A 27,975-nucleotide genomic window follows, 5' to 3' on the forward strand; every position below is an offset into this window, starting at 1 on the left:
GAGAGAAGCAGATTTTGTCTCCTATTATGGAAGTGAAAAAGTCCAGATATTTGCTTTCCAGCACACCCTTTACAGCTAGGGCATGCACATATGATATAGGCTCAATCAATTAGATATGTCCTCTTGGAACTTTGATTAAGAAACTTGTGCCACAAAGAAGCAGGGACAGCGGAGAGTTCGTTTTGGCAGAGGTGGAGGCAGTGGCAGTAACATCTAGGTATAGGGCAGCAATGCCAGCAGAGCAATGAGTGGCCTCTGGGTCCAGGGTTCAGGGGAGGGATAGAGGTGGCAGTGGTGTCTTTACTGAATTGGTTCCATAGCAGGATTTGGGCTAAGGTAGTACCTGTCTTGGCTCCTTTAGTCTCTGCCATTTTTTAAACAGCTTTATTGAAATATTAGGTTGGTGCAAAAATAATTGCAGTTTTTGCTATTACATGTTTTACAATTTGCTCTTTTAAAGTGTAAAATTCCTTGACTTTTAGTATATTTACAAATACGTGAGACTATCACCATAGCCAATTTTTATTACCTCAAAAAACATCCATACCCGGCTTTGCAGACGCTGCCGCCGAGGAAAGTCCTGTACTACTAGCCATGGTCAACCCTACCGTGTTCTTCGACATTGCCGTCGACGGCGAGCCTTTGGGCCGCGTCTCCTTCGAGCTGTTTGCAGACAAGGTTCCAAAGACAGCAGAAAATTTTCGTGCTCTGAGCACTGGAGAGAAAGGATTTGGTTATAAGGGTTCCTGCTTTCACAGAATTATTCCAGGGTTTATGTGTCAGGGTGGTGACTTCACACGCCATAATGGCACTGGTGGCAAGTCCATCTATGGGGAGAAATTTGAAGATGAGAACTTCATCCTGAAGCATACAGGTCCTGGCATCTTGTCCATGGCAAATGCTGGACCCAACACAAATGGTTCCCAGTTTTTCATCTGCACTGCCAAGACTGAGTGGTTGGATGGCAAGCATGTGGTCTTTGGCAAAGTGAAAGAAGGCATGAATATTGTGGAGGCCATGGAGCGCTTTGGGTCCAGGAATGGCAAGACCAGCAAGAAGATCACCATTGCTGACTGTGGACAACTCGAATAAGTTTGACTTGTGTTTTATCTTAACCACCAGACCATTCCTTCTGTAGCTCAGGAGAGCACCCCTCCACCCCATTTGCTCGCAGTATCCTAGAATCTTTGTGCTCTCGCTGCAGTTCCCTTTGGGTTCCATGTTTTCCTTGTTCTCTCCCATGCCTAGCTGGATTGCAGAGTTAAGTTTATGATTATGAAATAAAAACTAAGTAACAAAAAAAAAAAAAAAAAAAAAAAAACATCCATACCCTTTAACTATCATTTCCTATCCCACCCACACCTCCACCCCTTCCCAGCCCTGAGCAACTACTGATCTGCTTTCTGTGTATACATTTCCCTATTCTGGACTTTCACATGAATGGAATCATACAGCATGTGGCCATTTGCAGCTGTCTTATTTTATTTAGCATGATGTTTTCAAGGTCCATCTATGTTGTGGCATATATCATTCATTTTTATGGCTGAATCATATTCCATTGTATATCATATTTTGTTTATCCATTCATCTGTTGACAGACATTTGGGTTGTTTCCATGTCTTGGCTATTACGAACAATGCTGCTATAAACGTTCATACACAAGTTCTGTGTGGGCATATGTTTTCATTTTCTGCCCATTTGCTGACCCTAATTCTTCAGGCTTTCTGGTGACTCCATGAGTTATAGAAAATTATCTTAACAAACTTTTTTCTTATTCAAATAAGACAATATTGATTTCTATTCTTTATAACCATGAGGCCTTTACTATTTTCTTTGGGGCCAAGTTCTTAGTCCCAGGACAAAATGGCTGTAATTGGCTAATGTGACACACTTCCCAGTTAACCTTCAGTGCCGAATTTAATCTTCCTTGTACATTGATGTAGAGAATGAGATCCAGAGAAGGAAAGTGACTTGCTTAAGGTCACACAGCCAGTCAGTGGTACAGCTAAGACTAGAATCTAGAACTCCTTATGCCAACTTAATGTTCTTCCCCCTACACTAGGCCTCCTGTCATCAATTCAACAACTGTTTGTTAAGCTCTGCGGCCATAGGACATATGGAAGAAGCAGGGGAGACAGAGTCCAAAGACATGATTTCTGCTCCTGGCTTTGCCACTTCCTACCTTTGTGACCTTGGACAATTTATTCTGTATCTCCGGGTCTCAGCTATCTCATCCAAAAAAGCAGGAGTTGGAGATTGGAGGCTAGGCAGGGAGAGGGGTTGGATTAGAGGTGACAATCTCAAATGCCTACAACCTCCAGAGGGTGTTACTCTTTCATTTATTCAATTATATTTTATTCACTTATAATTTATCACCTCCTTTTTTTGAGATGGGGTCTCACTCTATTACCCAGGCCAGAGTGCAGTGGTGCTATCTTGGCTCACTGCAGCCTCAACTTCCTGGGTTCAAGCAATCCTTCTACCTCCTTCTCCTGAGTAGCTGGACCTATAGGCATGTGCCACCACTTCCAGCTAATTTTTGTAATTTTTTGTACAGACAGGGTCTTGCTATGTAGCACAGGCTGGTCTCAAACTCCTGGCCTCAAGTGATCCACCCCCATCAGCCTCTCAAAGTGCTGGGATTATAGGCATGAGCCACCACGCCCAGAATTTTCTTACTTTTGTTAAAGACATGATCAATAAATATTTCACACATTAAAAATAATGTTTAGGCCAGGTGCAGTGGTTCACGCTGGTAATCCCAGCACTTTGGGAGACCGAGGCGGGTGGATCACTTGAGCCCAGGAGTTCAAGACCAGCCTGGGCAACATAGGGAGACCCCTGTCTCCACAAAAAATATGAACCTTAGCTGGTATGGTGGCACGTGCCTGTAGTCCCAGCTACTCAGGAGGCTGAGGTGGGAAGATAGCTTGAACGTGGGAGGTGGAGGTTGCAGTGAGCTGTGATGGTGTCACTTCATGCTAGCCTGGGTGGCAGAGTGAGACCTTGTCTCAAAAAAAAAAAAAAAAGTTTTAAGAAAAATAATAGTACAACCACCTTGATCAATGGCAAAAATAACTTGGCCTCCATGTTGGGAGAACAGAGGGAATGATAAGGACCAAGGCTCCACCATGGTATGGCACAAGATATTTGGATTTTTTAAAAGCCTGAAATACAATTTTACTAGGAAATCCCTTATTCTTTAAATTTGGGCAATTAATTCAATTAAACGTTTTCACACAGAGCGTTTTCTAATTGTTTATTGAGGTCCTATCTTCATTGTTATTCTTCATGGAGGAAGGAGTGGCAATAATGGGAGATGGCAAAAGGAGAGGTGACTCTGCCATCTGCTGCTCACTGATGGTATGTACCTGCAGGCCCTCAGTAGGATTCAGGTGCCACCCTTATAAAGGGTCAGCTCTGAGAGGCTTTGTTGGGGACATCTCCAATACCCTAATTTGATGGTTGGGGTGTCAGGCACCTGGAAGCCTTATATCCCAACACCTGGAATCCATGAAGCCGGCTCCAAGGTAAAGCCCACAGGCAGAATCTGTCCTCTGGTAGGCATCAGGCATGTGCTGCCGCAGAGCTGAAAGTGTGGCTGGAGAAGGATGAGAGGAGAGGAAAGAGGATTGCAGTGGAAGTCGCCAAGGAAGCTGGAAGCCATTGCACAGCTCCAGGAACAGGGGCAAGGGAAAAGAGAGAGAGAGAGAGAGAAATGAGTGGATTTGAGAAACAGTAAAAGAAAATCCAACTTGATAAGACACTGGATTCAGAGAATGAAGGGCTGAAACTGCCAGTGCCTTCCAGTGAGTTGTACTTTGTGCTACCGACTAATCTTCGTAGAACTTCAGTTTGATTATTCATTACCTCCAGCCTATTTTGGCTTCCTACTGAAATCAGGACACAAGGAAATTTGTCACCAGGTAGACAATAAATGTCCCTCCCCACCCCCTGCCAGTCACCCCACTAGTCTTATTAGGAATCCTACACTTGGTAGGAATTAAGACATCTTGAGTGTGAGTCCCAAGTTCAATCATTTTCTGGCTGACTGACCTTGGGGAAAGTGACCAAACACCTGGGAGTTTAGTTTTCTCATCTTGAGTTTACTCATCCGAACAACAGAGCAATGGTAACAACGGCTCCCATTAGGCTGAGCCAAGCTTCATACAAGCTAATGTCAGACATCTATCATCTTACTGAATTATTGCAACCCCAGGAAATGGGCACTACCATTACCCCCATTATTCAAGTGAGGACACTGAAGCTCTGAGAAATGGAGTGGCTTGCCCAAGGCCATATAGCTAGAAAATGGCAGAGCTGTCTTTCCAACTCGGATTGCTTAGCTCCACAGCTTTATTGCTCTGCATCTCTGTCTCAGTGAGCTTTTGTTATTAAATGACCCACCCTGAAATGCAATGGCTTAAAATAGCAATCATTTTGTTTAGTTCACAGTTCTACAGTATAGTATATTTATACAGGTCACAGTTTTGGTCTTGGCCAGTTCAGCTGATCTATGCTGGATTCCCACATGCATGGGTCTGTGGATAGCTGGTGAGTTGGCTCAATCACATATATGATGATCAGCAGTTGGCTGGAGCACTCTGATGCTCTTCCATATAGCCTCTCATCCTCCAGCAGGCTAGCTTAGGCTCATTGAGTTGGCGGGATAAAGATTCCAAGTTTAACAAGAGAAGACAGCCCGGACATGGTGGCTCATACCTGTAATCCCAGTACTTTGAGAGGCTGAGGCGGGCAGATCATGAGGTCAGGAGTTCAAGACCAACCTGGCCAATATGATGAAACCCTGTCTCTGCTAAAAACACAAAAATTAGCCAGGTGTGGTGGTGTATGCCTGTAATCCCAACTACTCAGGCGGCTGAGGTAGAAGAATCACTTGAACCCAGGAGGCGGAGGTTGCAGTGAGCCGAGATTGCACCACTCCACTCCAGCCCAGGTGATAGAGTGAGACTCCGTCTCAAAAAAAAAAAAAAAAAAAAAAAAAAAACGGCCGGGCATGGTGGCTCACGCCTGTAATCCCAGCACTTTGGGAGGCCGAGGCAAGCGGATCACGAGATCAAGAGATGGAGATAATCCTGGCCAACCAACATGGTAAAACCCCGTCTCTACTAAAAATACAAAAATTAGCTGGGCGTAGTGGTGCACACCTGTAGTCCAGCTACTCGGGAGGCTGAGTCAGGAGAGTCGCTTGAACCCGGGAGGCTGAGGTTGCAGTGAGCTGAGATCATGCCACTGCACTCCAGCCCAGGTGACAGAGTGAGACTCCATCTCAAAAAATAAAATAAAATTTAAAAAAGCACTGAGATGCACCACTAGGTAATAAAAACACATTCACACCAAGACTCGTATGCAAATTTTTTAGTACCAAAACTGGAGCTTATCCAACATCCATCATCTGGTCAGTAAATAAATAAAATATGGTACATTCATACAATAAAATACTACTCAGCAATAAAAAGTAATCAACTACTGATGTTTGCACTAACATGAAAGATGATATATTCATTTGCTTGGGCTGCCATAACAAAGTTCCACAGACTAGATGACTTAATACAAATTTTGGCCAGGTGCGGTGGCTCACGTCTGTAATCCCAGCACTTTCGGAGGCTGAGGTGGGCAGATCACTTGAGGTCAGGAGTTTGAGAGCAGCCTGGCCAACATTAGCAAAACCCTGTCTCTATGAAAATACAAAAATTAGCCAGGTGTAATGGTGGGCGCCTATAGTCCCAGCTACTGGGGAGGCTGAGGCAGGAGAATCGCTTGAACTTGGGAGGCAGAGGTTGCAGTGAGCTGAGATTGCGCCACTGCACTCCAGCCTGGGCAACAGAGTGAGACTCCATCTCAAAAAACAAACAAACAAACAAAATAAATAAATAAATTTATTTTCTCACAGTTCTGAAGGCTAGAAATCAAGGTGTTGTCAGAGTTTATTTCTTCTGAAGCCTCTCTTTTTGGCTTGCAGAAGGCCATCTTCTCCCCATGTCTTCACATAGTCTTCCTCTGTACATGTACAAGTCCTCATCTCTTATAAGGACATCTGTCATTAGATTAAGACCCACTCTAATGCCCTAATTTTAACTTAAGTACCATTTTAAAGACTGTCTCCAAATACAGTCACATTCTGAGGTCCTGGAGGTTAGGACTTTGACATATGAATTCGGAAGGGACAAAATTCAGCCCAAAACAGAAGTCATACACAAAAACTACATGTTGTATGGTTCCATCTGCATGAAGTTTCTGTTTTTATTTTTTAATTTTGTTGTTGTTGCTGTTGTTACAGGATCTTGCTATGTTGCCCAGGATTGAATGCAGTGGCACAGTCATGGCTCACTGCAGCCTCGACCTCCCAGGCTCAAATGATCCTCCCACCTCAGCCTCCTGAGTATATCAGACTACAGGTATGCACCACCACGCCCAGCTAATTTTTTTTTTTTTTTTTTAGAGATGGGGTCTTGCCATGCTGTCCAGGCTGGTCTCGAACTTCTGAGCTCAGGTTATCTATCCTCCTGCCTCAGCCTCCCAGAAGTGCTAGGATTACAGGAATGAGCCATCATGCCCGGCTTAATTTTTAAAATTTTTTGTATAGAGAGGGTCTCACTATGTTACCCAAACTGGTCTTAAATTCCAGGAGTTCATAGCTATCCTCCCACTTTGGCCTCCCAAAGCACAAGGATTACAGGTATGAGCCACCATGCCCAGCATGTTGCATGAAATTTTTAGAACAGACAAAATTATAGAGACAGCAGGTCAGTGGTTACTTAGGGCTAAGGGGTGAGAGTAGGATTGACTGCGTAAGTGGAGAATATAAGGCACAAGGAAACTTTGGGAATGATGGAAGTGTTCTAAGACTGGATTTGGGTGATGGTTACACAACTATAAATTTACTAAAATTCACCTGACTGTATACTTAAAATGGGTAAATTTTATGGTATCTAAATTGTTTATCAATAAAGTTATTAAAATAAAGCTGTAGGGGGGCCATGGAAGGAGTTTTACCTGGGGTTTGGGGGGGGGGTGGTCAAGGTCAAGGTCAGTTCAGCATTTAGAACCATCTGTTTTTTTTGAGATGGAGTCTTGCTGTGTTGCCCAGGCTGGAGTGTAGCAGCACGATCTCGGCTCACTGCAATGTTCGCCTCCCAGGCTCAAGCCGTTCTCCTGCCTCAGCCTCCCAAGTAGCTGGGATTACAGGCACGTGCCACCACGCCTGGCTAATTTTTGTATTTTTAGTAGAGGTGGAGTTTCGCCATGTTGGCCAGGCTGGTCTTGAACTCTTGACCTCAAGTGATCCACCCACCTTGGCCTCCCAAAGTGCAAGAATTACAGGCGTGAGCCGCTGCACCCGGCCTAGAACCATATTTCTAGTGGTGAGTGTGGAGGACAGACTGGAAGAGGTGGAAATGGAGACAGGAAGACCAGTGGGGAGGCTGAAAGATGGCCGGACCTGTGCTCAGCAAGGGGCAGTAAGGGTGGGAGTATACTTGGCACCTGCTGTTTGATAGGTGATGTGTGGGAAATGTGGTTCCCAGGGATGGCCACAGAGGGACACCAGCTTCCTGGAGGAGGGAATGCCTCGTGAAAGTGCCCAGCAGGCCAGGCGCGGTGGCTCACACCTGTAATCCTAGCATTTTGGGAGGTGGAGGCAGGTGGATCACCTGAGGTCAGGAGTTTGAGCCCAGCCTGGCCAACATGGCGAAACCCTGTCTCTACTAAAAATACAAAAAATTAGCTGGGTGTGGTGGTGCACGCCTATAATCCCAGCTACTCAGGAGGCTGAGGCAGGAGAATCGCTTGAACCCAGGGGGTGGAGATTGCAGTGAGCTGAGATCGCACCACTTCGCTCCAGCCTGGGCTAAAGAGTGAGACTCCGTCAAAGAAAAGAAAGGGAAAGAAAGAAAAGAAAGAAAGAAAGAAAGAAAGAAAGAAAGAAAGAAAGAAAGAAAGAAAGAAAGAAAGAAAGAAAGAAAGAAAGAGAGAGAGAGAGAGAGAGAGAGAGAGAGAGAGAGAAAGAAAGAAAGGAAGGAAGGAGGGAAGGAAGGAGGGAAGGAAGGAGGGAAGGAAGGAAGGAAGGAAGGAAGGAAGGAAGGAAGGAAGGAAGGAAGGAAGGAAGGAAGGAAGGAAGGGAGGAAGGGAAGGGAGGAAGGAAGGACAGAAGGAAGGAAGGGAAGGGAGGAAGGAAAGAAAGAAGGAAGGAAGGGAAGGGAGGGAAGGGAGGGAAGGGAAGGAAGGGAGGGAAGGGAGGGAAGGAAGGGAAGAAAAGAAAGAAACAACCCAGCAGATGGATCCTTTGTCTGGCCTAACGGGGTTCTGAAAGGCCGAGATGTATCGACAGAGGCAGAGGATATATTTCTGGGTATGAATCAGCTCTGGCTGGGGGCAGCTCATCAGAAACCCAACCCTCCAGGATGAAAAATGAAGGCATTCCTTACTGATCTGATATCCCCACACTTCCCAGCCTCTTCTAGCCACACCACAGCCCAGTGGCTCATTTGTGGCCTGGCCATGTCTGTGCCAGGCTCCAGCTGGAACAGGATAAGTGATGGATTAGACATGGGCCTGGCCTTCAGGAGCTCACAGCAAACTGAGTGAGAGAGCTGTGTAAGGTATGGATGCCTCTTTAATTTTTTTAGCAACTGGTGCCAAAGTGTCCTGAGAAGAAATTAGGATAATCTATGAAAAACTACCCTATGGCCGCCTGGTACTTGGGTAGAGAAAGGGTGGGATTGTGTTGCATTAGACAAGGGAGGTTTACACACACACATACACACACACGCAAGCACACACACATGCAAGCACACACACATACGCACGCACACACACGCACGCACACCCGCAACACACGCATACACACATGCATGCATGCACACACACACACACACATATGCATGCACGCATGTGTTCCGACAAAGAGAAGGGGGAAGACGAAAATACCCTGGGCTGGGAAGCTGACTGAAACAAGGGAATTTTGAAGAGGAAAGACCTCATATGGGAAATCTTAGGTGTAAATTGTGTGAACTGTGCAGTATACCCCTTCCCCCCACACTCCTCACATCCTTAGTACACTACCCAAATCCCCAAATGCCTGGTAGGATTGGATATTTCGTGGAAATCAGAAGCTGAAACAGAATCTCACCCAGCCAGATGAGAAGCAGCAGCACCATCTGGACTGTGTTTAATCAGCAGGGGGCCGTGAGACAAATGTCAGGAAGGAGGCTCTGAAGCTTCCAGACACAAAGGAATGGAGCAGAGTCGAGGGCAGTATTTCAGGCTGCAGCAGAAGCAGGAAGCGAAGGCATGTGGCTGTGACAGCAGGTGCGTGCTGTTGGATGATGCTGGCGCTACTGCAGTTTGACATTGCTGAAGAGGAAGGTGGAAGAAGGACCAGACCCTGAAGAGCCTTGAATGCTCCTGTCTTCTCTACTAAGAAACTGAGACTTGCCGGACATGGTGGCTCACACCTGTAATCCCAGCACTTTGGGAGGCTGAAGTGGGCAGATCATTTGAGGTCAGGAGTTCGAGACCAGCCTGACCTACACAGTGAAACCCTATCTCTACCAAAAATACAAAAAAAAAAAAAAAAAAAAAAAAATTAGCCGGGCGTGGTAGCATGCACCTATAGTCCCAGCTACTCAGGAGGCTGAGGCAGGAGACCCCCTTGAACCCAGGAGGTGGAGGTTGCAGTGAGGTGAGATCGTGCCATTGCAGTCCAGCCTGGGTGACAGAGTGGGACTCCATGAAGGAAGGAGGGAAGGAAGGAGTGGGAGGCGGGGAGGGAAAGAAGGAAGGAAGGAAGAAAGAAAGAGAGAGAAAGGAGAGAGACTTTATTCTAAAATCAACAGAGAACCACCAAAGGGTTTTAAGCAGGGAGTAACATCATCAGATCTGTGTTTCAGAAACATCATCCTGGCCGGGTGCAGTGGCTCACACCTGTAATCCCAGCACTTTGGGAGGCCGAGGCAGGCGGATCGTGAGATCAAGAGATTGAAACCATCTTGGCCCACATGGTGAAACTCTGTCTCTACTGAAAATATAAAAATTAGCTGGGCGTGGTGATGGCCACCTGTAGTCCCAGCTACTCAGGAGGCTGAGGCAGGAGAATCATTTGAACCCAGGAGGCAGAGGTTGCAGTGAGCTGAGATCACTCCACTGCACTCCAGCCTGGCAACAGAGACTCTGTCAAGAAGGAAGGAAGGGAGGGAGGGAGGGAGGGAGGGAGGGAGGGAGGGAGGGAGGAAGAAAGGAAGCTCATCCTAGAACTTGTGTTAAAGATGAACCAGGGCCAGGGAGGGCGGATTGGAGTAGAGATGAGGCTAGAAAAGATGAGGACAAGCAGGCATTTCCTTTATTAGCAGAAAACTTAAAAGACTGATGATAGGAGGGCCTGAAATAGGGCAGGTATGAGGAGAGCAGTGGAGTGGTGGAGGTATCACAGAGCAAGGGGAAATGAGAGAAGTTAGTTGGGTAAGTCCACTATCTGATTTTGCCTTAGGAAGAAAATACTGAAAGGTAAGATACTTCAAATTAGTCAACCCCAAACATATGGAGTGTTTACTAAAGTACTATGTGTCAAGATTGTATGTAGGAACGTGTGAAGCCTCTTTCTGGGGTCTCTAGCAGCAGGGCTGTTTGCAGCCGTCAAGCCTGCTTAGGACCTGGGCTCGTTGCCTCTCTGTCCTCATTTCTGATCACTGGGTCTTTCAAGGAAGCTGGATTTCCCCATTAGCTTATCTATAATGTTCACCTGATAACAGACAATAGTCATTGCAGTGGTGCAAGGAAAAGTAGACAACACCTTCCACAAACAATATTCTGTAACTCAACAAAAGGGACTATAGAGCAGAACAATATTTAATTCACTTTCATCCACCCATCCATCTATTCACCAGGCATTCAGTTTCCGCCAATAAATATTTGCTAAGGGCCTGTTCATTCCAGTTTTAGCCAAGTAGGGTGCTGGGAACCAGGGATGAAAAGGCCTTTGAAGAATTCCCTTTCCATGTCCCCTCCTGCAGATTCCAGCCTTCAGTTCCTCCAGTCCTGCCTCCCTGACTGACAACACTCTAGATGAAACAGACCCCACAATGCCTGGCGTGCCTTTTCCTAAGACAAATGTCCACCACCACCTCCTAGCCCTGTGGCTTAGACAGACATGCTATGAAGCTCATGACCATCCTCAACCCCTTCCACCTCTCCATTTCCACGTAGTTAATTGGCCAGAGTTGTCTTCACCTTCTATCCAGTTCTTCTCACTCTTCATTCCTTAAATTACTGAACTCTGGCTCTTGCGACTGTCACTCCTCTAGCCGATGGAGGCCAAATTCAATGCATTCCTTTTTTTTTTTTTTTTTTTTTTTTTCTGTGATGGAGTCTCACTCTGTAGCCCAGGCTGGAGTGAAGTGGCATGATCTCAGCTCACTGCAACCTCCGCCTCCTGGGTTCAAGCAATTCTCCTGCCTCAGCCTCCCAAGTAGTTGGGATTATAGGCACCCACCACCACACTTAGCTAATATTTGTTTTTTCATTTTGTTTTGTTTTGTTGAGATGGAGTCTCGCCCTGTCACCCAGGCTAGAGTGCAATGGCACAATCTCGGCTCACTGCAACCTCCACCTCCCGGTTCAAGCAATTCTCTTGCCTCAGCCTCCCGAGTAGCTGGGATTACAGATGCCTACCACCATGCCCAGCTAATTTTTGTATTTTTAGCAGAGACGGGGTTTCACCATGTTGGCCAGGCTGATCTTGAACTCCTGACTTCGTGATCCACCTGCCTCGGCCTCCCAAACTGCTGAGATTACAGGCGTGAGCCACCGCTCCCAGCCTAAGTTTTGTATTTTTAGTAGAGACGGTGTTTAAACATGTTGCCCAGGCTGATCTTGAACTCCTGACCTCAGGTGATCCAACTGCCTCAACTTCCCAAAGTGCTGGGATTATAGGCGTGAGCCACTGCATCGGGCCAACATGGTCTTTTAACTGTCTGTTAACTTATCTGTCTCCAACCTGGGTCATATGTCTCTTGTATACTATTGTATCTCATATATATAGTGAATTCTAAGAAGAAACTCAGTGAACAAGTGAGGAATGAATGAATGAGCACTTGTCTAAGAGGAACCTGTCCATGGGCTGCTTAGTATCCTGAAAAAAATTTTGATAATCTGAGATTTAAAAAAAAACAAAAACAAAAACTGAAATAAGTTGAGCAAATTGGACTGGGCCAGTTAGGAATTACAAAATGGGGAACTGTTGAGAAAATCTGTAGTTAGTCATGGGCCAAAAGCTGGAAGTGGTGGTTGACATGAACCATAGCAACGATGGCTCTGTTTATACTAAAATTATGAGGAAACAAAAACTGTGGTTAAGCAGAGAAGAAAACAGAGCAGTCATACAGAAAGAAGCAATGAGGTCAAAAGACAATGAGGCAAAGAGAGCCGCTCACTCCCTCAAGACTGTGTCTGCAACAGCCCTTGCCCTTCTTCACCTGACATGAAAGCTAAGCCCACGTGACAGCTCCTCAGGAAGTCTCCCTGACCAGCAGTGTTTGGGGGCAGAAAGCAATGTTCTCTGAAAAAAGGATCATATGCTTCTTTCTAGCCCTGAATGCCAACCCCACCTGACACACATTGTAAGAATTCAGAGGCCGGGTGCAGTGGCTCATGCTTATAATCCCAGTACTTTGGGAGGCCGAGGTTGGCAATCACCAGGTCAGGAGTTCGAGACCAGCCTGGCCAATATGGTGAAACCCCATCTCTCCTAAAAATACAAAAATTAGCCCAGCTACTCGGGAGGCTGAGGCAGGAGAATTGCTTGAACCTGGGAGGCGGAGGTTGCAGTGAGCCAAGATCATACCACTGCACTCCAACCTGGGTGGCAGAGGGAGACTCTGTCTCAAAAAAAAAAAAAAAATTTCAGAAATGATGTGCTTAAGACAAAACTGCCCATAACCAGTTTTCAGTTATCTTCACTTTTAGCATCACTACTCCAAGCACTCTCCCCACCCCCAAGGGAAGGGAGAAAGGAAAAAAATTATACAAAGCATATGCAAGGTGGGGATGGGAGGTCCTCATGCTCTTTTTCTGAATGTCTGAGGCAGCAAAGGTAGAGACATGAACATCTGGTGAGCGAGCTGAGGAATAAACAGGCTAGGGTGTGAGTGTGGCTGGGAGCATGATGGGGTGGTATACGTATGGAGCAGGAAAACCAGTATCACAGTGTCCTCTTAGCTCACCCACTTAGTTTTGGTAACTGAGGGATTTTGCATTGATTTTTATAGTACTGATAAGGTGTTTTAGAACAAGCACCTGGAGACTTATCTCACTGTCCTTGAGCTCCTACGTCACCAGCTGTCAAGAGGGTAATGTGTCCTGGCCTGGCCTGGGTAGCTATACATTCCCCAAGACAGTCTATGCAAGATACACATGTTCTCATAAAACTTTATGAGAACTTTAAAAAAATGTGTTTATTTTTGAGATAGGGTCTTGCTTTGTCACCCAAGCTGGAGTGCAGTGGCATGAACATATCTCACTGCAGCCTTGACCTCCTGGGCTCAAGTGATCCTCCTGCCTCAGCCTCCTGAGTAGCTAGGACTACAGGCACAAGCCACCACACCTGGCTATTTTTTTCTTTTTCTTTTTTTGTAGAGATGGGATTGCCCTGTGTTGCCTAGGCTGATCTCAAACTCCTAGACTCAAGCGATCCTCCCACCTCAGCCTCCCAAAATGTTGGGATTATAGGCATGAGCCACCGTGCCTGGCCTAAACAACTTTTTGAAAAAGAAGAAATACAGGCTTGTGATGTATTATTAAAAGTTGTAACAAAGACAGCACTCTGGCCGGGTATGGTGGTTTACGCCTGTAATCCCAGAACTCTAGGAGGACAAGGTGGGCGGATCACTTAAGGCCAGGAGTTTGAGACAAACCTGGCCAACATGGTGAAACCCTGTCTCTACCAAAAATACAAAACTTATCCAGGCATGGTGGTGCTCACTTGTAGTTCCAGCTACTCAGGAGGTTGAGTTATGAGAATCGCTTGAACCCAGGAGGTAGAGGTTGCAGTGACCCGAGATTGCACCACTGTACTCCAGCCTGGGCAATAGAGCAAGACTCTGTCTCAAAAAAAAAAAAAAAAAAAAAAGACAGCACTCTGATTTCATTTTTATATATTTCACCAAATGAAAGGAAGGATTACATGGTATATATTCCTGGTATCCAGGCCCAAAGTTTTTCCCTGATTTCCTCTGATCTGGTGAGCTGCCTCCTCTGAGTTCTTCTGGCACGCTGTGATTCCCTCACACTGTATTGCTGTTTGCCCTATACAGACTGTAAACTCCCAGAGATGAAGACCATGCTGTGTCCCCATTAATCACATAGAGCCTGGTATACAAGAGGCCTTTAGCAATGTTCATCGAATGAATGAATGAATGAATGAGTGATCTAATTACTAAATACATCTGTGTCAACAAGAAATATATTGGTGTTAAGATTACTTCTTTTTTTGTTTTGTTTTGTTTTGTTTTGTTTTGTTTGTGTTTGATACAGGGTCTCACTCTGTTGCCCAGGCTAGAGTGCAATGGCAGGATCTCAGCTCACAGCAACCTCCACCTGCCAGGTTCAAGTGATCCTCCCGCCTCAGCCTCCCGAGTAGCTGGGATTACAAGTGTGAGCCACCACACCTGGCTAATGTTTGTATTTTTCAGTAGAGACATTGTTTCCCCATGTTGGCGAGGCTGGTCTCAAACTCCTGGCCTCAAGCGATCCTCCTGCCTTGGCTTCCCAAAGTGCTGGGATTATAGGCGTAAACCACAGAGCCTGGTCTTAAGATTACTTTAATCTTATACATCTTAGTTGACCTGTTACCCGCTTGGAATGTTACCCCCAATAAACCTGTAGTATCCCGGAAGGCCAGCCAACTGGTAGGGTTCCTAAGTTGCCCCCAAGGGCTTCCTTTCCTGTGCAGAGGCCTGGCTTCCTTCCCTCCTCTGAGTCTGGGAACCCTGCCTGCACAAAGGTTGATTGCTCATCACCCTGCCCCAATATTGAGCCCTGTCTAGATTTCCCACTCCATGCCCCATCAGAATCATTAGATTCTCTGATGCGATTATTTCTGGGATGAGGCGGGGACAAAGAAGACAGAGGAGGGTCAACCTTCTACTTCTGACACTTAGGTTCTTTTTTGAGGCATGGAGGCTGAGGTCCTATGGTTCCCACTGCTGGTGGCACCTGACGCCAACATCCCCGACAGTTTTGTCTGGCCTCTCCTTTGGTTAGAAAATGCTTTGGCTGATTGATTATTCTGGCTTCTGGAGAACTGCTTTTGTTCTCAACATGAGGCACCATCCTTAAGGAATAAGGAGTGAGTGTTTTTTTTGTTTTTGTTGTTGTTGTTGTTGTTGTTTTTTAAAGTGACATTTAAGATGTTGTAGGTAGGAATGGTGGTTCTAGTCCTTTTTGGAGATTACCTTTTACATTTTATTTTATTTTTTTAATGGAGTCTCACTCTGTTGCCCAGGGTGGAGTGCAATGGCATGATCTAGGCTCACTGCAACCTCCATCTCCTGGGTTCAAGCGATTCTCCTGCCTCAGCTTCCCAAGCAGCTAGGATTACAGGTGCCTGCCACCACGCCCAGCTAATTTTTGTATTTTTAGTAAAGATGGGGTTTCCCCATGCTGGCCAGGCTGGTCTCAAACTCCCAACCTCAGGCAATCTGCCCGCCTCGACCTCCCGAAGTGCTGGGATTATAGGCATGAGCCACCTCGCCCGGCCACCTTTTACATTTTAAATAGCGAAACATTACAGATGATTGGAACAAAAAGAGTTAATTTAACATTACTAAATGCTCCATTTTTTTCAAAATGAAAATATGTTCATTCTTTTCTGATTATAAAAATGATACAGACTCTTGGCCGGGTGCAGTGGCTCATACCTATAATCCCAGCACTTTGGGAGGCTGAGGCGGGCAGATCACCTGAGGTGGGGAGTTCGAGACCAGCCTGACCAACATGGAGAAACCCCACCTCTACTAAAAATACAAAATTAGCTGGGTGTGGTGGCGCATGCCTGTAATCCCAGCTACTCGGGAGGCTGAGGCAGGAGAATCACCTGAACCTGGGAGGTGGAGGTGGCAGTGAGCCGAGATCGCACCATTGCACTCCAGCCTACGCAACAAGAGTGAAACTCCATCTCAAAAAAATAAATAAATATAAATGATACGGACTCTTGTTAACACTTCCAAACACATATAAGAAAAAATAGATATAAAGAAGAAAACAAAAATCAGCCAAATGCTATTGTGTAAAGACAACCACAGTGTCGAGAACATGGTGTTTGGGCACACCTGGGCTGGAAACACATCTTTACCACTTACTTAATTTCTCTGAGCTCCAGTTTCTTCATCTGTACAATAGGGATAATAATTTAAGCTAAATGACATCTAGAAAATAGAGATAATAGTGGGTAGGTAATAATACTTTATCGGTTGTTTCAAATATTAAATGAAAATATTCAAGTAAAAGGCCTAGCATAGTGCCTACACATGCAGTGAATGGTAATTCATAGTGGACACTCTTTGAGGTCTCCTTGTTTCTCAATCCTATATTTTTCCCCTTAAATCTCACTGCTTTTGGTGTAATTACACCTAAGTTAGGACAGGCGCGGTGGCTCATGCCTGTAATCCCAGCACTTTGGAGACCAAGGTGGATGGATCACCTGAGGTTGGGCGTTCAAGACCAGCCTGGCCAATATGGTGAAACCCCATCTCTACTAAAAATATAAAAATTAGCCAGGTGTGGTGGCAGGTGCCTGTAATCCCAGCTACTCAGGAAGCTGAGGCAGGAGGATTGCTTGAGCCTAGGAGGCAGAGGTTGCAGCAAGCCAAGATCGTGCCACTGCACTCCAGCCTGGGCGAGAGAGCGAGACTCTGTCTCAAAACACCAAACAACCAAACAAACAAAAAAACTAAATCAGTAAACATTTATTAAGAAGCTATTAGATGCTGGTGGTGGTGGTGTCATTATTATTGTTACATTAGGATGAGGCTAGTTGTAAAGTCCTACTTACTACCTACTACTTAGTTATTTGTTTAAGCAAACCTTGTCTTAGAACTTACATGGAATTGTTTTCTACTCACTCTTCCCATTGACAACACAAAATCAGTCTCAAATTTGGGCCCTTTTTTGGTGAAGGGATAATTGAATCTAACAGGATTGGCTGAGGGTTAAATGAGCCACTCTAGGCAAAGTACTCAAAACATGGTATGTGCTCAATAAATGATAGTTATTATCATCCAAGCAATGTATACAACCTACAACACTCTTCATTCAGGATTTATGGGAGTAAAAGTACAGAGGAGTTCTCTTTTCTGGAGTCTTTTCTGGTTTACTTTTGACCCTAAAATGAAGCCTTCAGGCATTATCTAGATAAAATACTAATCTCCTGGACACAGTCCTAGGCTTCTTCACTGGCATTTGCTAGCTGTAGTTCCCTTCCAAATCTAATCAAAGGTCTATACTTCCCGCAACCTTCCCTTACCTCCAACACCTGACCCAAAACTTTCAATGTTAACTTTTGCCTGGACTCTATGTTGTCATATCATGTGATACTCAACATATCCAATTTGTTACTTGTTTTCTACTGAAAGCAATTCTCACTTGACTGATGTGCACTGGAATCCCAAAATTCTGCAATAAAAAGTGTTAGAGTTTACTGTACTTATTATTGGTTTTACATGTACAGTTGTAAACTAATAATGAGATAGCAAAACACAGTGTTTAAGATCATGGATGCTGTGGCCAGATTGCCTGGGTTATAATTCTAGCTCTGTTGCTTTGTGACCTTGGGCAAGTTATTTAACCTCTCTGTGACAGAGTTTACTTTTCTGAATAAAGGGAATAACAACATACTTTACTTTCCAGGGTTGTTATGGAGATTAGATGGGTTCCAAGTGTGTAAAGCACTTGGAATGGAGCCTATCAAATAGTCAGTGGTATGTAACTGTTTGTTATACAATAACAGTTGCCATTTATGGAGGCTTAGTTATCTCCCAGGCACAGAGCATGTTACTTTCAACCCTCTCAATCATGCAAGGTAGATAAATTATTTACAGTGATGCACGAGGGCTGGCCGGTACTTGCTTATGAGAGCTGAATGTTAAATTTTCAGAAAGTTTGCAAGTCAGTTAAACAGAGCCATTACTAAAAATTAAATTATATAAATGTGCAATCAAATTATATTAAACACAAGGCAATAAATATTCAAATTTCATCACTTCCTAAGTATTTTACTACTGTCTATGCTCTTTTTGTTTGTTTGGTTTTTTTTTAGACAGACAGGTCTCACTATGTTTCCCAAGCTGGACTCGAACTCCTGGGATCAAGGGATGCTCCTGTCTTTGTCTCCCAAAGTACTGAGATTACAGATGTGAGTCACTGTGCCTGGCCTATCTATGCTCTTGAGGTTATTTATGTTTATTGTGTCTGTATGGTGGAAATAATGGTGTGATACTGTGCAACTGTTCCTAACTCTGCATTCTATGGCATCAATATCTGTAGCTTGAATTTTGCTATGTGGAGCATTTATACCACAGAAGTGCAACCACTTCAGATCAGGGCTTTTTTTATTTAGCAAGTTGGTTATTACACATTTATCTGTACATCGCTGGATATTATTATCTCTTCTTTTAAGATGATAAAAGAGGTTAAATGATTTGCCTAAAGCCACACAGCTAGTAAGTGGTAAAGCTGGGATTCAGGCCCAGATTTTTGTTTGTTTGCTTTCTTGCTTTTTACAAGAAAAATTGTTTCCAAAGCCTATATGCTTTTCATTCAGTTACCCTCCAAACTGGAAAAGGAATAGTCAAACTGGGTAGACCTTAGACACAGAAACAGAAAAGCTATCTCTTTTCTTCCCCCTCCAGCCCTCCTGCCCTTAATGTACACACTCAACCCCTAGTCTACCCAATCCTGTGCAGAGCTGTAGTCACTCCTTTCTAGTCCCATTATCCCAACCCAGACTTAGAGATACCTTTCATTATTTATCTTGATTTGATAATTACTGCCTTGCTTTGCACCACTTTTGCCCATTATCCCTTCTTCCCAGAATTTCCTTTCTATTGTCCAAGGTTAAGATTAAACCCAGTCTTTCTAATACCTCTACCTATTTTCTATTTCCCTAGTTGGAGAAGGCTTGACACTGTAGTTAAGATTCCTCAAATACTTTTTCCTGTGGCGGCAGCCGGGGTGAGAGGAGCGTGGCTGTCTCCTCTCTCTGCCATGGCATGTGCTCTCCCACTGATATCGGTGTACTCCAAAAAGGGGGAGTCATCTGGCAAAAATGTCACTTTGCCTGCTGTATTCAAGGCTCCTATTCGACCAGATATTGTGAACTTTGTTCATACCAACTTGCACAAAAACAACAGACAGCCCTACGCTGTCAGTGAATTCGCAGGTCATCAGACCAGTGCTGAGTCTTGGGGTACTGGCAGAGCTGTGGCTCGAATTCCCAGAGTTCCAGGTGGTGGGACTCACCGCTCTGGCCAGGGAGCTTTTGGAAACATGTGTTGTGGAGGCCGAATGTTTGCACCAACTAAAACCTGGCACCGTTGGCATTGTAGAGTGAACACAACCCAAAAATGATATGCCATCTGTTCTGTCCTGGCTGCCTCAGTCCTACCAGCACTGGTCATGTCTAAAGGTCATCGTGTTGAGGAAGTTCCTGAACTTCCTTTGGTAGTCGAAGATAAAGTTGAAGGCTACAAGAAGACCAAATAAGCTGTTTTGCTCCCTAAGAAACTTAAAGCCTGGAATGATATCAAAAAGGTCTATGCCTCTCAGTGAATGAGGGCTGGCAAAGGCAAAATGAGAAACCATTGCCGTATCCAGCGCAGGGGGCCATGCATCATCTATAATGAGGATAATGGCATCATCAAGGCCTTCAGAAACATCCCTGAAATTACTCTGCTTAATGTAAGCAAACTGAACATTTTGAAGCTTGCTCCTGGTGGGCATGTGGGACGTTTCTGCATCTGGACTGAGAGTGCTTTCTGGAAGTTAGATGAATTGTATGGCACTTGGTGTAAAGTCGCTTCCCTCAAGAGTAACTACAATCTTCCCATGCACAAGATGATTAATACAGATCTTAGCAGAATCTTGAAAAGCCCAGAGATCCAAAGAGCCCTTCGAGCACCACGCAAGAAGATTCATCGCAGAGTCCTAAAGAAGACCCCACTGAAAAACCTGAGAATCATGTTGAAGCTAAACCCATATGCAAAGACCGTGCACCGGAATACCATTCTTCGCCAGGCCAGGAATCACAAGCTCCAGGTGGATAAGGCAGCTGCTGCAGCAGCAGCACTAGAAGCCAAGTCAGATGAGAAGGTGGCGGTTGCAGGCAAGAAGCCTGTGGTAGGGAAGAAAGGAAAGAAGGCTGCTGTTGGTGTTAAGAAGCAGAAGAAGCCTCTAGTGGGAAAAAGGCAGCCACTACCAAGAAACCAGCCCCTGAAAAGAAGCCTGCAGAAAAGAAACCTGCTACAGAGGAAAAGAAGCCTGCTGCATAAACTCTTAAATTTGATTATTCCATAAGGGTCACATCATTTTGGACAACTTCTTTTGAAAAAATACCTGATCATACAGTCAGTGAGAAAAAAAAAAAAGATTCCTCAAATAATCAATTTCCTTAAACTTTTGATTAATGCAAACATCCACGTAGAAAACTATATATACATATCAAAAGTATGTACCTCAAATCATTTTCCAAACTCAACACACCATGCAACCAGCACCAAGATCAAGAACATTACCTTCATCTCAGAAGCCTCCTCATAGTCCCTTCCAGTTTCTACCCTACCAAGGGTAACCACTAATCCAGCTAAGTCATTCAGCCCTAATATTGGCATGTCCTTTGGGTTGGGCTGGGTACTCTAAACAGTGTGGTTGATATAGGAGTTAAGAAGAAATCACTTAGGCAGATAGTAAAAGGATAGGAGTCCACTGTAAGGCTTTTCTTTTTAATGAAAAGCAGCCCCAAATCATTTTATAACAAAGACCAGCCTGTAAAGTCGAGCTGCAGATGTAGACAAGCAAGTTGGGAGCTTGCACGGGTGAATGTGGGCAGGAACTAGGCACTAGACATGTTCAAGATGGCGGCTCCATCATCCCTTCTCTGCTAGCCACGTGTACAGTAAGGAGCAGACAAGATGATGCCAGCCAAGGAGAGTTCATTTGCATAATAAGATTAGGGTGGGGATACCAGCCTTCTCCCTGGGCTATGTAAATGTCACACCTGATCGAAACAATCTGTGAGCCCTACATAAATCAGACACCGCCTCCTCAAGCTGGACTATAAAGTCCAGTGCATCTGCCACCATGATCACTAGGAGACCCCTCTCTCTATATATAAAGAGAACTGTTTCTCTTTCTCTTCTGCCTATTAAACCTCCGCTCCTAAACTCTTTGTGTTAGTGTCCTAAATTTTCCTGGCGCCAGACTACCAACCCCAGGGTATATAGCCCAGACAACATAGCCACTTCACTGTCATCTGCTCCATTTGGCATACGGATAGTATCAAGACTCTTCCCTGGCCAATTATCTTGACTTACTTCCCACTCCTGTGGAGCACTGACAAGAGGCCTGAGTTCTGATCCCACAGCAACCATCTAATAATCCTGGAAAAATCTACTTCTCTCTAAGCCTCAACAATCTAGTCTCTAAAACATGGACAATGGCCAGGCGCAGTGGCTCACACTTGTAATCCCAGCACTTTGGGAGGCAGAGGCGGGCGGATCACTTGAGGTCAGAAATTCAAGACCAGCCTGGCCAACAAGGCAAAACCCCCTCTCTACTAAAAATACAGTTTGGTGTGGTGGTGCATGCCTGCAATCCCAGCTACTCAGGAGGTGGAGGCATGAGAATCGCATGAACCTGTGAGGCAGAGAGATTGCAGTGAGTGAAGATCGTGCCACTGCACTCCAGCCTGGGCGACAGATCAAGACTCCGTCTCAAAAAATAAAACAAAATAAATTAATAGGCTGGGCGTGGTGGCTCATGCCTGTAATCCCAGCACTTTGGGAGGTGGAGGCGGGTGGATTGCCTGAGGTTGGGAGTTCAAGACCAGCCTGACCAACATGGAGAAACCTGTCTCTACTAAAAATACAAAATGAGGCACATGTATACATACGTAACAAACCTGCAGGTTGCGCACACGTACCCTAGAACTTAAAGTATAAAAAAAAAGTTACAATTTTTAGGTACAAGAATATTTGTATTTTAGATGTTGAAACATACACAAAATAAAATAAAATAAAAATAAAAATACAAAATTAGCTGGGCATGGTGGTGCAGGCCTGTAATCCCAGCTACTCGGGAAGCTGAGGCAGAAGAATCGCTTGAACCTGGGAGGCGGAGGTTGCGGTGAGCCGAGATTGCGCCATTGCACTCCAGCCTGGGCAACGGGAGCAAAATTCCATCTCAAAATAAATAAATAAATAAATAAATAAATAAATAAAATATGGACAATATAATGCATTTGCAGCATTGCTATGAGGACTAAATGAAATATTGCTCTCCAAGTACCTGGTACAGTGTGTCTGGTATATAATAATGTAATAGTCAATGATTATAGATTTTATTGTGTGCAGGTACTGCATGAGGGTTTTATGTATATTACCTCATTTACAACTGGCCAAATAGAATTATTTGATTTTCTCATCTGCTTCCAGTTTTTCATGTCTCAGTCAAGGGCATCACCATTTACCTAAAGATTTATGTTCTATATCTAGGTATTTTCCTTGATTCCTGTTTTTTCCACACTCCACTCATCTAATTCATCAGCAGGTTTTGCCGACTAACAGAAAACTCAAGTCACTCAGTTCTCTCAATTTCCACTACCACTACTCTATTTTAAAAAATGTATTGGCTGGGCACAGTGGCTTATGCCTGTAATCCCAGCACTTTGGGAGGCTGACGCGGGTGGATCACCTGAGGTTAGGAGTTCAATACCAGCCTGGCCAACATGGCGAAACCCTGTCTCTACTAAAAATCCAAAAAATTAGCTGGGCGTGGTGGTGGGCGCCAGTAATCCCAGCAACTTGGGAGGCAGAGGCAGGAGAATCACTTGAACCCGGGAGGCAGAGGTTGCAGTGAGCTGAGATTGCGCCATTGCACTCCAACCTGGGGAACAGGAGCAAAACTCCATCTCAAAAAAAAAAAAAATTACTATTTTTTGAGACAGGGTCTCACCCTGTCACCCAGGCTATATGCAGTGGCGTTATCAAGCGCTTGTACCTCCTGGGCTCAATCCATCCTCCCACTTCAGAGCTGGGACCACAGACCACAGGCTTGCGCCACCACCATGGCTTTTTTTTTTTTTTTTTTTTTTAGTAGAGATGGAGTTTCACTATGTTGCTGAGGCTGGTCTTGAAATCCTGGGGCTCAAGTGATCCCCTTGCCTTGGCCTCCCAAAGCGCTGGGATTGTAGGTGTGACCCACTGTGTCTGGCACTGCTACCCTACTTTATTTTATTTATTTATTTTGAGAGGGGGTCTCACTCTATTTCCCAGGCTGGAGTGCAGTGGCACGATCTCAGCTCACCACAACCTCTGTCTCCCAGGTTCAAGTGATTCTCCTGCCTCAGCCTCCCAAGTAGCTGGGATTATAGGCGTGTGCCACCACACCTGGCTAATTTTTGTATTTTTAGTAGAGACAGGGTTTTGCCATGTTGGCCAGGCTGGTCTCAAAGTCCTGACCTCAGGTGATCTGCCTGCCTCGGCCTCCCAAAGTGCTGGGTTTACGGGTGTGAGCCACTGCGCCGAGCCATTTTATTTTACTTTTAGACTGAGTCTCCCTCTGTTTCCCAAGCTGAAGTGCAGTGGCATGATCTTGGCTCACTGCAACCTCCACCTCCTGGATTCAAGACATTCTCCTGCCTCAGCCCCGCGAGTAGCTGGGAATATAGGCACGTGCCACCATGCCCAGATAATTTTTATATTTTTAGTAGAGACAGGAGTTCACTATGTTGGCCAGGCAGGTCTCGAACTCCTGACTTCAGTTGATTCATTCCCCTGGGCCTCCCAAAGTGCTGGGATTACAGGCGTTAGTCACCGTGCCCAGTCTGCTGCCCTATTTTATTTTATTTTATTTATTTATTTATTTATTTTTTGGAGACGGAGTCTCGCTCTGTTGCCCAGGCTGGAGTGCAGTGGCCGGATCTCAGCTCACTGCAAGCTCCGCCTCCCGGGTCTACGCCATTCTCCTGCCTCAGCCTCCCGAGTAGCTGGGACTACAGGCGCCCGCCACCTCGCCCGGCTAGTTTTTTGTATTTTTTAGTAGAGACGGCGTTTCACTGTGTTAGCCAGGATGGTCTCGATCTCCTGACCTCGTGATCCGCCCGTCTCGGCCTCCCAAAGTGCTGGGATTACAGGCTTGAGCCACCGTGGCGCCCGGCCCTGCTGCCCTATTTTAAACCACCACTATCCTTCACTTAAATATCTCAGAATGTAAGCTACATGTGAACAGGCTCGGTTTATTATTGTTCACAGCTGCAGCCCCAGCACCTCAGCACTCAGAACAGTATCTGGCCTTTCTCAGGATTTTGCTGTGCTTTGAATGAATGCATGTTGCAACAAGCCTTTGAAGTAGGTACTATTATTATTCCCATTTTATAGATAAGGAAATAGGCTCCTAGTGGCTAAAGAATTACCTAACTTTACACAACGAACTGCAAAACGAGGATTCAAACCCAGTAAGTCTGATTCACTTATGCACTACAGCTGCGGTACTGAACTGCACCAGCTTATGCTGAAGTCAATTATTAAAGATTTTTGGGGGGTGATATTAGGAGAAATTTGAGTTGAAATTCCCCAACCTGATAACTTTTCTCCAAGTTTTCCTGAGAACACAGCTCATGCACATCTTCACATTCTCCTAGGCACAACTATTTGGTTTCTCCCAAGTATCTCTCACCCGCCTCTTCTCCTAATAATCCAGAGATAATGAACTCTTTTCCAGCAAATTCTCCTGCCTCTATCTGAAACACTCAGCCTCTCCTCATCCCCTCTGGAAAAACCTTCCCTAATTTCTCAACTCTGAGGGATTATAACAGGCAGTACTTTTCCCCAGTTGGCAGCACTACTAAAATTACTTGTTTTCAATAGTCTCCCTTTTATCCGGGCTTTCCCGGGTTTCATCACCCGCAGCCAATCTCGGTAGGGAAATATTATATCCAACGACATCTGTTGAGAGACCATATTCACTAATGTTTATTACAGTATAATAATAACAATGTTCTATTTTATCGTTAGCTATTTTTGTTAATCTCTTACTGTGCCTAATTTATAAATTAAACTTTAACATAAGCACGTAAGTATAGGAAAAAACTAGCCAGGAGGCCCCGTACTTCGCTATTTCCCACTAGCTCTGCCTACTTCAGTCTGCGCCGTCTCCATAACTAGTTTGACTCGCTGAGGGCCGCCGTAGTGCGTCGCTTCCGTTGCCGGGGAAACGACCCGGGACCTGGGAGGGAGCAAAGACGTTTCCCGCCGGCGGGAGCTGTGTCTGTGGTTGAGAGAGGGGCTAAAGGCGGGTCCCAGCGCTGCCGCACTATGGCGGACCAGCTTTATCTGGAAAATATAGACGAGTTCGTCACGGACCAAAACAAGATCGTGAGCAGCTACTACTGGGGAACACGGGCGTGCGACCGGGGTCCTGGGCCCGGCTGGGGTGGCGGGAGCCTTGACTCTCTCTGCGGTGGCTTCGTGGGGAGCAGGGGGAGACAGGTCCCTACGAGGGGACCTGGGCGAGCTCTGTGCCCCAGGGCGAGCGAGGACTCGTCGGGAAGGTCCTCCGGCACACACGGAAGTCCGTGTCCCTTGGGTGGGCGTGCTCTGAACAGAGCCTGGGGCTGGAGCCGCGGAGACCGGGCGCGGAGGGAGGGCCGTTGGCTGAGTATTTCTAAGGCGTCCCTACACCTATCTTTTAAGGTGGTTGGCGTTTAAAGTTTTACGTTTATAGTTGAGGAAATCGTGTCTTAACTGTGTTAAGTTACAAGTTGTGTAACCTCCAGATACTGTTTCCTCTTCCTGGAAATTTAAGCATTGATAGAGGTTTGACCCGCCTTCACAGGGGTGCGGTAAAGATCAAGCGAGATGATGCATGTGAGTGCACTTTTCAAACCTTGATGATCGAGTGCATGCTGTGTGCCAAGGCACTTTAATCTTTACAGTGACCTCCCCGCACCCTACCCCAGGTCGGTGGTGGTATCCTTAGATGAGGAAATTGAATCTGAGGGGCCAAATAACTTGTTTATTTCCGGTTGGTAAGGGATAGGCAATTTTTCAACCTACGTCTGTCCTCTTACTAATACTTTCTTCTACATCACACTACCTTTGCCTAACCTGTGCAAGTCTTCTAACTATTGGAAGCTTGACATTTGGAATTGGAGAGACTTTGAGAGAAGAGAGTGCAGGCATCCTGGGTCTAGGAGGGATGAAGGCTTGATGCTGGTAGTTCCCAATCTGATCTCTTATAAAAATATTTACCCTCTTTGTTCGTTTCCTGACCCCTGCACCACCTGCGCCCTTTAATGTTTGCATGGGTGCAACTTTCTTTAGAAGTTTCTGAGACATAACATTTCAAAGTCATCTATCTTCTGCGTGAGTTTTAGGATGGCTTTGGCTGGTGGTCCCAAAAAAAAGACATCATGAGGAAAGGGCCTAAGTAAAACAAGGAATGTGAGGAAAATGAGAGCTTTTTCTGCTAGGTATGTTCAACCTGTCTTGTTAGATTATTTTTCGTTACTTCATGAAACAAACTTACTAGCATTTTTAAGATAAGTAACTTGGTCCTGCCTACCCAGATAGATAGTTCTTGGCAAAGCTGCAGTGGCATTTGTTGTAATTTATAAGGCATAACCATCTAAGAACAGGAATCTTTAGGAACAGACACTCGGGGCTGATCTGCACTCTGGAGTCATCTAATAAAACATTTGAAAATGTTTTTCTTCTTACAGGTGACATACAAATGGCTGAGCTATACACTAGGGGTTCATGTTAACCAGGCCAAACAGTAAGTCCAAGTTACTACCAATTTTAATCACATTGGAGTTTTTTGTTTTGTTTTTTGTTGTGCTTTGCTTTTAACTCTACAGATAGCCTATAGATTAGAGCTAATTTTCTGGGTAAATGAAAATAATACTCTTTTTACTACCTTTTGTCTTGTTTAAAATATTGGTGGACTTGTATTAGGTTGGTGCAAAAATAATCGTGGTTTTTGCCATTACTTTTGCAGCAACCTAAATATATAAAGGTATGATGGTAAATTTATTGGATTTATTTGCAGCCTTGGGCTCTGGTTAACATCACTTTGTTAATTCAAATTTATTAAATGGCCTGCCCAGTTCTGTTTACATCTCGGATTTGTATGTTTGTTTCTTACATCTTCACTATGTTTTCACATGTTTTTCTTAGGCCCATTTCTGGATGTTATTGAAATGCTTCCATAATGAGGTCAACAGGTGTTTGACACAAGCTGTATGACAGTATAAGAGATGGGAGAACTATTTAAGTGAAACTGAAAAGAATATGTTTAGGCTGGTGCAGAACATTATTCTTCTTGAATTTTGCCATATCACCTTTTCTTACTGAAACCTGTGATCCAGTTTGAAACCAGAGGGGAAAAGGCAAGCTTTTGAAATAACTAGAATGTTTTGACCTGCATAGGTGCCAGTATCATCTATGTCCCAAAAGGGGGAATTAGTAAACAGGTTGAGGATACAAATATTGGGTTAATTGCTCATTTAGTTTGTTTTATTCCTAAGGATGGTCTGAGTTTTCTCTATTCTTTGAGTCGTACAAACTTTTTTTTTTCTTTTTCTTTTTTTTGAGAGAGAGCCTTGCTCTGTCACCCAGGCTGGAGTGCAGAGGCGTGCTCTCAGCTCACTGTAACCTCCGCCTCCCAGGTTCAAGCAATTCTCCTGCCTCA

At 44.9% G+C, this 27,975-nt stretch overlaps 2 protein-coding genes and 1 pseudogene across 2 annotated transcripts in view; all 3 read left to right on the forward strand.

Annotated features, from left to right (window-relative positions):
• The first annotated feature begins 551 nt into the window (after nucleotides 1-551).
• On the forward strand, nucleotides 552-1,273 carry LOC139357539 (peptidyl-prolyl cis-trans isomerase A). The gene has a single exon (XM_071075296.1). The coding sequence runs from the start codon at nucleotides 595-597 to the stop codon at nucleotides 1,090-1,092; it is 498 nt and encodes a 165-aa protein (XP_070931397.1). The 5' UTR covers nucleotides 552-594; the 3' UTR covers nucleotides 1,093-1,273.
• Nucleotides 1,274-19,239: 17,966 nt separating this feature from the next.
• LOC105468743 (large ribosomal subunit protein uL4 pseudogene) lies at nucleotides 19,240-20,594 on the forward strand (annotated as a pseudogene).
• Nucleotides 20,595-25,501: 4,907 nt separating this feature from the next.
• LOC105468744 (DNA polymerase delta 3, accessory subunit) overlaps nucleotides 25,502-27,975 on the forward strand; it is a 51,774-nt gene continuing 49,300 nt past the window's right edge. The window contains exons 1-2 of the mRNA XM_011719064.3: nucleotides 25,502-25,658; nucleotides 27,005-27,060. Of these exons, the coding sequence (XP_011717366.2) occupies nucleotides 25,599-25,658; nucleotides 27,005-27,060 (116 nt within the window). The 5' untranslated portion in view covers nucleotides 25,502-25,598. The remainder of the gene's footprint in view (nucleotides 25,659-27,004; nucleotides 27,061-27,975) is intronic.

This window comes from Macaca nemestrina, chromosome 12 (assembly GCF_043159975.1).
Source record: "Macaca nemestrina isolate mMacNem1 chromosome 12, mMacNem.hap1, whole genome shotgun sequence".
Taxonomy (NCBI): Eukaryota; Metazoa; Chordata; class Mammalia; order Primates; family Cercopithecidae; genus Macaca; species Macaca nemestrina.